Here is a 9534-nt window from a genome sequence, read left to right on the forward strand (position 1 = left end):
TTTCAGAGTTAGTTTAATATTGTAAACCTAGACTCATAGCTCTATTCGATCAAGCCTACATTGCAATATTTATGTGGCATGTCAAATATAGTCTCGCGTGGCCATCCTTCCAAATCTCGTCTCGTGGGTCGTTCCAAGAATAGAGTACATTTTGCATCCCTTTGATTTGAAAAAGTAAGTATTGTGCACCAATATTGAATTGTACCCTTTAATATAGACCACATGGAAAGTTCAATACATTTTGATATGAATACAAACTTGCTAAAGTGCAAAAAAAGATGGATTTTGACATGTCCCTCATCCTGTTTTTCCGACATCTATTTTAAAATAGAAAACAAATATGAGTGCTTCTTATTGAAAAATTCAGATGGTTTCGTGCCTACTGAACAGGACCCAGAAGTATCTCGTTACCCATCACCTGCGATGGTTACATGCTCGAGGTAGAAGTTGCTCTCAACCACAGACATAGATGTCTGTTAGTGTGATCAACTGGGTGTGAAAACGGGGTCATCGGCACTCCACAAACTGTTTTAGCCTGCTGAGCTAAAGCCTTAGGAATAAGCTCAGGGAGCTAAAGTGAGTCTTCAGGTCTCAGACAAGGTTGCTAATGACCTTTTACACCAGAAAGTGGCTAGTTTGGATAACTTCAGTAATTGAAGACTCTTCCTTCTTCTTCCCCCAGACATGATGACTTGAAAGAGATGCTGGACAGCAACAAAGACTCCCTGAAGCTGGAAGCTATGAAGAGGATTGTGGCTGTGAGTACTGCTGTCTTCATCTCCACTGTCAACCACCACCATCTTCAACAACAACAAAAACTCACTGGGTGAATCTCAGAAGTCATTCCTTGATTACTCAGGTGGAGGCGAGAAATCAAGCACATGAGGAATCTTTGGAAAATACTTTCAATATTCTCTCTCTCTCTCTCTCAAAATAACCAAACGGGAGTAAAAAGAGAAACAGACTCAATACTTTCTAAGAGGATTCACTGTCACCTTGACACCTTCTGTCCATCATAAAAAATGACTCAAAAAAATGACTTTCAAATCTGTTTCCACCCCATGTCCTAGGTAAAGTTTCAGATCTTACTCTTTGAGTAATTATGATTTCTGTAAACTCACTAGCCCACACTATTTTGGAAATCATAGATGGCATTTATCCTATATCCTTCTATATCTTATATCCTTCTGGTGGTTGATAAAGGGTCTTAGTCCTAGCTTCAACAACCATCAGTAGGCTTTAGTCTTCTAACTTGTGTGAGTTACCCTCCTGACTGTCCCAATTAGCACATACGTCAGTTGCACCCTTTGCATTTTCCAATCGACATCTATTATGAATACGGTAGCTTTTAAAATATTCATGACATTAATTATGTAATTGTAAAGGCAGAACAGTTATATTCTGGAGTACACTTTCTCTTTCCTCTTTCGCATAAATCATTTCCTCTGCTACTGTCAAAAATGTGCTTTCAATCGAAGAGGACATACTCCTGATAACAAGAATAGCCTGAGGTATTGAAGTTGAATATCTGCCGTTCCTAACACTGATCCCAGACGTCCCATAAAAGACGACAGCTGTAAGAGAAAGCGAGAGAATATTCATTATTGGTGTCAGTTTCTTACTACTGAAGCAGAGCAGCCGTGACTGCATAATTTATATCTGAGAATAGTTAGAGAGGTGGAGGGGGAAATGAAGCTAGGCCGAGTAAGTTTGTGGTCAAATATAAGTCTGTTCGACTGCGAATGTATTGCCGCCACCAGTACTGTTACACAAAGTATAAGGTTTCATGTTCAGCCTACTTTGACAAAAGGATAGAAGAATTGGTCAACATCTTTTAAAGCCATGCTGTCTTAAAAATGAACATCATCACTGTATGTCTAAAAAAAAKAAAACACGGTGTTTAATTTATGAAAATAACTCCAAATACAGGTTTTATCATTTCGCTGAGCCTCTTTATATTTATTTTTATATACACAACCCTGATTGGCGGATATAATCGTCTAGGCCAGGGGTGTCAAAAATACGACCCACGGGCCGGATCCGTCTGTAAGGGCGTCCCATGATGTCAAGCAAAGAGGCACTGAGTTTAAAGGTAAGCCTTTAAATAATGTCACAGGTACACCTACAATTGACTCAAATTATGTCAACTAGCCTATCAGAAGCTTCTAAAGCCATGACATCATTTTATGGAATTTCCCAAGCTGTTTAAAGGCACAGTCAACTTAGTGTATGTAAACTTCTGACCAACTGGAATTGTGATACAGTGAATTGAAATAATCTGTTCCACAGGAGGCTGCTGATTGGAAAACGGCTCATAATAATTGCCAGAACGGTGCAAATGGATCAACCACATGGAAACCGTGTATTTGATACCATTTCACTTATTCCGCTCCAGCCATTACCACTAGCCCAACCTCCCCAATTAAGGTGCCACCAACCTCCTGTGGCGGGTTCACAATTTTACCTTTTCTGAGATCTCTGCTAAGCAATGAGGAAAGGAGCTGACGTAATCCTAATTCCGGGGGCAACAACGGTAGCTAGCTATAACTAGTACACACAGATGTCCTTCGCCCCTGCCTGTTTGGCAGTGTTATCCCGCAGCTCTGTTAACGACGGCAAGGGCAGGTGTTCGGCAGGTGGGAGCGAAGGACACTGTGTGCTAGCTTAGCCAGCTAGTCCTAAATAGGACTCCGGTACATGACATGTGGGGGCGACACCATGTGCTGGTTCGCTAACTAGTAAGCTAGCATACTGTGTCACAAGCACACAGTGCCTCACACAGTGCCTCCCCTGCCTGCTGTGTACCAGAGTAGTTAGCAGTAGGCAGGGACAACATTGGTAGACAGTGTCCTTCGCCCRCACCTGTCGGGCATGGGTTTCTCCGGTACACAGCAGGCGGGGGTTACACAATCTGCTAGCTAACTAGCAAGCAAGCACATGGTGTCGCTAACTAGCAAACTAGTGTAACAGTGTTGCTTCCGTGCCTCTCCTCGCCCCAACCTGGGCTCGAACCAGGGACCCTCTGCACACATCAACAACTGACACCCTCGAAGCATCGTTACCTATCGCTCCACAAGGGAGACCAAGGGAGACCAAGGGAAACAACTACTTCAAAGTCTCAGAACGAGTGACGTCACCGATTGAAACGCTGTTAGCGCGCATCCCGCTAACCATTTCACACCGGTTACACTAGCTAGTTTGCTAGCACATGGTGTCACTCCAGCCTCCCGCCTGCTGTACTAACTGGAGACGGGGCAACCGGTAGACAGTGTCCTCTTGACCCTGCCTGTCGGGCACTGTTTTCCTGCAGTTCTGTTAACAACGGTGAGGGCAGGCGTGAGTGAAGGACACTCAGATAATAGTTTTATTTCCCTTTTGACCCACATTCAAAATGTCACACAAGCATGAAGATATTGTGCTTGAGGGGGGACGTTAATGTAGGAACCAATGGGGTGCTCGAGGGGGGTGGGGGTGGGCATTCCTGCAGATGCAAGAATGCCCACATGCAGGAACGCCTCGAATTGCGGGCTGCAGTTTACACATTTGTCCGTCTTCCCTCTCTGACTGTAGGCTACTTCCCTCATTGCATGGTGTGATCAGATCATTATGGCAAAATATATCTAGTAAATTGAGAGGGAAAGACTAGTGAGTGTACAACATAACGTCCGCTTCATGGGATGACACATATGGGCTATAAGGATTATTTATGAAACAAATGTATCATTTGATTATAAATTTCATCCAGAAGCCAGCTGACACCGAACATATCCTTGTAAATTAATTTCTGTTGCAGATATAATAGATAGCTTAGGTACTGATGCATGCATCTATTGAAATGTATTTCATGCTCACGTCCAAGTTTTCATAGATCAAATTTGCTATTATTACCCCAAATTGCCTTCCTCGAGCGAGCAAGAGAATGTAGGCAAATTTGATCAAATGGAAAAGTATTCTTAGCGATGACGTGCAGGAGCTTGCAGGGATTTACTAATTAGCATTTCTGAATCTGAGAGGAAATAGAGCCGAATATATTGATAAGTAACCTTGTCCAAGAGAGATTTACATGGTTATCAAAACATCACGCCAGTGTAAGCCAACAAGAAACACAGCCCTTATTTTAAGTGTTTCTAAAATTCCCTATGGGAAAAATGAATGGTGGAAAAACCATGTCCCTGTTTGGCCGCTGGGGTTTATGGGTATTATGACACCTCCACTGTGGGGCTCTATTGTGCAATATATTCCAAAATTCAAACAAAATACATCAGCGACATAATTTAGGAGATTAAGGTTGTGAGCACACTGTTTCTGATCAGATCGACAATTATCTTATAATGTATTTGTGTGGCTATGATGCCACCTTTAGAGCACAGGATTTTCTGCTTGGTTTCCAGAGCATTGAAACAGAGATAAATAGGCTACTACTGAGGTCTGATGATGCTTCTGACAATAAAGTAGGCTAAAAGTCGTGTTGTGTTGTGCTAAATTCTGATGTAGGCTATTTTGAAAACTGCCGGCGTGTTGTGTTTTATGAGCAGCCGCCTCCTGCGTGTGTTGTTGCATAAACTGGTGGCTTTTTCCTCTTTGATCGGCAGAGATCTCAGAAAATGTCAAATTGTGAACCCGCGACCCAAATGTATCATGTAAAATGTATATGCCATATCTCACAATCGACTTTCCCAATTTAGTATTTTTGTTGTGACAGAACATTTATATTTTTCGTAGAGTTGCGTTTGGCGAAGATATATCTAGTAGTGCAGTGAGTGGTGGGCTGTATTAACCCTGTGACGACCTGGTCTCAGACCATTTCGTATTATTCTGTACGTAATTCCGAGAAACTCCATTTGGTATGATATGTCACGTTTGGTATGATATGTCACGTTTGGTATGGTTACATAAGACAGATGATTACTCAAGCCAACAACGATAGGATGGTGGTTGGTCGGTGTGGGTAAACGTCTAGCAAACCAAACGTTCCGAGTTCGAATTTCATAACGGATAACCGTTGCATTTTAGGTAATTAGCAACTTTTCAACCACTTACTACTTTTTAGTTACTTTGCATTAACCCTCAAATCTCATCACAGACAATTTTAGCTAATTAGCAACTTTTCAACTACTTAGCATGTTAAGTAACCCTTCCCCTAACCATAACCTTAGCGCTTCACCTAACCTTAACCCTTTTAGCTAACCTTAACCCTTTAACCTAACTCCCAAACTTAACCCTAACCCCTAGCCTAGTTAACGTTAGCCACCTTGCACCTAGCTAGAATTTGCCGTTATCCCCCTTCAACTCAAGAGCCGATGGTGACAATCTTGGAACAGTGTAATGTTTCAAGCAGGATGTGGCTGTTTATGATGATGTCATATTGCTGGGTTTACCTTTAAAGCTGGAATCACTAATTGCTGAAACTGCCACATCAGTTTGGGATATTACAACAACAAAGTTACTGCAAACAACGAACACTGCTTTTTTCTCTCGAACGTCATTGCATACGCAATAGAACAGCAGAATATGTACTACAGTGGAGGCTGGTGGGAGAAGCTATAGGAGGACGGGCTCATTGTAATGTCTAGAACTGAATACATTTTACCATATCAAACATATGAAATCATGTGTTTGACTCCATTCCACATGGACATAATATATTTTAAAGCCCACACTGTCCTTTGAGATTCAGGCTACTGTCTGCTGCTATGCATTTGATTGTTCATAGTTTCTCACTAATCCAATAACACACGGCTAAATTGATGGTTTTGACAATGCAGTCCAGTGTGTGACCGTTCTGTACTGGGTTTGTGATCCCCAGATGATCGCCAGAGGGAAGAATGCCTCAGACCTCTTCCCAGCAGTGGTGAAGAACGTGGCCTGCAAGAACATCGAGGTAAGTCTTGGAGCCAGCCAGCCATCCCACATATACAGTAGCATGCAGTTGAGGTCACATTTATTTTTCAGGGGGGTATTGGCTGGCCCGAGTGTTACATTTTAGATCTTTGAGCCGTGCATAGGCCTATATATCAAACTGTTAAATTGCCCGTTATTTTCATTTTGTAAACTATCTCAAGCAGACAATGAAGCTAACAATATAGAGGCAGAAGAGTAGTTGAAGGCTTGGCAATGTTTAGGTTGTCTTGCATCCAGACTGAATATTGCTCTGTTTCATGTGAAACAAAGTGTGGATGCGAGACAAATATTAAGGTGATGGTTTTGCTTAAAGACTGCCTATGAATGCCAGTGAATGGCAATGAATGGAAGCATTGTAGATTGGTAATTGGCAGGTTTTGGGTAATATATCCAAAGGTGTGTTGTACCGTCATGTCTCAAGTTCCCCCCCCCCCCCCCCCCCCTCCTCTTCCCCGACCTCTTCACTATCTCAGGTGAAGAAGCTGGTCTATGTGTACCTGGTGCGCTATGCTGAGGAGCAGCAGGATCTGGCTCTGCTCTCCATTTCAACCTTTCAGAGAGGCCTGAAGGTCAGTCACCTTGCCCATAACCACAGATCTAGCATTAGATATCCTACCCCTGATCCTAACCTTAACCATTGGAGGGAGACAAAGATATCTGACCCTAGACCTGTGGTCAGAGGCAACTTCTATGTACTCCTCTGGAGTAAAAGGGGTCCATTGAGTTGTGAACACGTGACATGATCCGATGGTGTTGTTATGACAAGACAAAGATAGTTCTATTATCAAAGTCGTAAGATCATTCTTTTTTTCTTCAGACACATACACAGCAGGAGCAGGGGATTTCTCTCCAGCCATTTTACAATAACCATCTGTTTCACCTGCTCTCCTACTGAATCTGAGAGGAGATACTAGAGGAGGTTAATAAAAAATAGCTAGATCTCCTCTCTCTCCCCTTTCCATTTCCATTTCCTCTCTCTCACAGATTTAATAGCCAATCGATAGTTAATTCTGAGATTAGAGTTCTCGTTTTTTTGTCACTCTGTCCTCGCTGCCACACGTAAGGATGCTGCTAGGTCCAAATAGGCCCAAAAGGTTGGAAGCTTGATACATGTAGCATATCAGTAGGTTTCTTCATGATCGAGGGTCATGGTGTTTTTGACACTTCACTGAATTCACACTGGACCTACAGAGCCTCCCAGCAGTCAAGAATAGCCATATGTATAATAAAGGAAGTAATTGAGTTATAAAGAAATGGCTTGTCATTCAATGATCTCTTAAAATGTCTCTTAAATCTTTCTCTCTCTCTCTCTCTCTCTCTCTCTCTCTGTGTCTCTGACTCTTTCTGTCTCTTTCTAGGACCCTAACCAGTTGATCCGGGCCAGTGCTCTGCGTGTGCTCTCCAGCATCAGAGTCACCATTATTGTCCCTATCATGATGCTGGCCATCAAAGAGGCTGCCTCCGACATGTCCCCCTACGTGAGGAAGACGGCCGCTCACGCCATCCCCAAACTCTACAGGTATAACATGGGGGGGTGTCTGTACGAGAGAGAAAGAGATATAGGCAGAAAGAGAGAGATTGAATCCAGCTCCTTGTCTTCCTGACACATGTCTCTTGTCTCCTCTCAGCTTGGACCCAGAGCAGAAGGACTGTCTGATTGAGGTCATTGAGAAGCTCCTGGCTGATAAAACCACAGTAGGTTAAATATTTCCCGTTAGCCAACTCTGTATGCCCTTTACAAGGGAAACTATGACTGAAAACTTAAGCTTAGGTAAACCCATATTCTGCTTTGGCCTATTGGTGGCATTACAGGCTTGCGTGAATGGTACCATATCAGGTTGTGTTAAGTGTGAAAATGATACTTATGTGCCAATTCTCATGCCTCTGCCAAAGTCAACATATGGCCATTTTTTGAGCTTACGGTATCTACAGGACTTACAGAATTTCTCTCCCTCTGACTGTGCCTGCAGCTAGTGGCAGGTAGTGTTGTCATGGCCTTTGAGGAGGTGTGTCCTGAGCGCATAGACCTGATCCATAAGAACTACCGTAAGCTGTGTAACCTGCTGATCGACGTGGAGGAGTGGGGTCAGGTGGTCATCATCAACATGCTCACTCGCTATGCCCGGACGCAGTTCCTCAACCCCAACATGAACGTGAGTACAGCAGGTCCCCACATACTGTGTCTTCGTGGTTGTCTGTTTGTTTGTGTGTGGGTGTACAGTTTGTGTGTGGGTGCGCGCGCGCACATGTGTGTCTGTGTTACTTCACTCATCCCTCCCTCTCTCTATAGGAATCCCTGTTGGAGGAGGGGGGTGGAGAGAAGGCCTTCTATGGCTCTGATAATGATGATGACAGCGATGATGAGGAAGACAAAGAGGAGAAGGAGAAGAAGAAGACTGAGGCGACTGCCATTGTCAAGAGGAAGCCTTACGTCATGGACCCAGACCACCGGCTACTGCTGAGGAATACCAAGCCCCTACTGCAGAGTCGAAACGCAGCAGTGAGTATAATAAAACTATTACTACTGCTACGACTTCTACTACTACCAGTACTACTACCAGTACTACTACTACTACTACTACTACTACTACTACTACTACTACTACTATTCTAATGATTATTTCTCTCTTCTTCCTTCTCTCTTATCTCTAGGTGGTGATGGCTGTGGCTCAGCTATATTTCCACCTGGCACCCAAAGCGGAGGTAGGCGTCATTGCCAAGGCTTTGGTGCGCCTCATGAGGAGTCACAGGTCAGTGTCACCTGTCTTTCCCATTGTCTTCCCAGAGATGGAGTCATTGTAGCCGACGTGTTGCCATGAACTATCTATACTCAGTACAGCGTCGTCATGCTATATGACGTGAGACGGTGCTCTCTTTCCATTAGAGAAACTCAACACCCTGTTCTAAATTTGTTAGAGAATTCTCTTATCTACTACATTGTCATAACTTATATGGTTATATTAGTGTCATTAATTTACATATGTAGGGTTTTAATTTGACCAGTTCCTCACAGCAGCAAAATAATCCTGCAACAACAGGAAATGGGAATTATTATGTGGATAATAATTAATGGACATTTTTGTAGGGGTTTATCCATTTTTCATTAGAGCAAATCAAGTCTGACATTTTAGAGGAAATTACTAACTTTAGAAGCCTTTTTAAACCTTGAATACGCTACAAGTTTGTATTTCCTGCAGCGCAGGAAAATAGTCACACAACAGGGTGATCAAATTAAGATCCTACACCTGTAAGTAAGACTTTTTATATTGTTTGAATGTGTTTGAATATTATTAATATAACTCTAATCTAGAGTGTACATGAATGGGACCATAGACAAGAACAGGCACAAACAGTGAACAATGTCACAAAAAGCAAAGAAATTGCTGTGTCTCATCCTGGCTGTCTAGCACCTGCTCTTTAGTTTATTTATGGTGTTGTGGAGCTGCGTGCACAGTGATGAGGTCATCAGTCAGCAACGAGGAAATGTCACCATGAAATTGCTCAGAGAACAGGCTACATCCATATGCCCAGGGATGACTTCAGTATTGTCACGTGTGACGTGACAACAGCTACATCTCGTGTGTGTGTGTGTGTGTGTGTGTGTGTGTGTGTGTGTGTGTGTGTGTGTGTGTG

The 9534-nt window shown here is 43.0% G+C and overlaps 1 protein-coding gene across 11 annotated transcripts in view; it reads left to right on the forward strand.

Annotated features, from left to right (window-relative positions):
- The window catches only part of LOC111962063 (adaptor related protein complex 3 subunit beta 2), a 97604-nt gene that overhangs the window by 52817 nt on the left and 35253 nt on the right, over positions 1-9534 (forward strand). For all 11 annotated transcript variants that reach the window (XM_070442934.1, XM_070442936.1, XM_023984848.2 and 8 more), the window contains exons 2-9: positions 683-758; positions 5807-5881; positions 6375-6470; positions 7260-7420; positions 7530-7596; positions 7872-8054; positions 8192-8401; positions 8554-8651. In XM_070442934.1, the coding sequence (XP_070299035.1) occupies positions 683-758; positions 5807-5881; positions 6375-6470; positions 7260-7420; positions 7530-7596; positions 7872-8054; positions 8192-8401; positions 8554-8651 (966 nt within the window). The remainder of the gene's footprint in view (positions 1-682; positions 759-5806; positions 5882-6374; positions 6471-7259; positions 7421-7529; positions 7597-7871; positions 8055-8191; positions 8402-8553; positions 8652-9534) is intronic.

The sequence above is a fragment of the Salvelinus sp. IW2-2015 genome, linkage group LG4q.1:29, assembly GCF_002910315.2.
Source record: "Salvelinus sp. IW2-2015 linkage group LG4q.1:29, ASM291031v2, whole genome shotgun sequence".
In the NCBI taxonomy this organism is placed as follows: Eukaryota; Metazoa; Chordata; class Actinopteri; order Salmoniformes; family Salmonidae; genus Salvelinus; species Salvelinus sp. IW2-2015.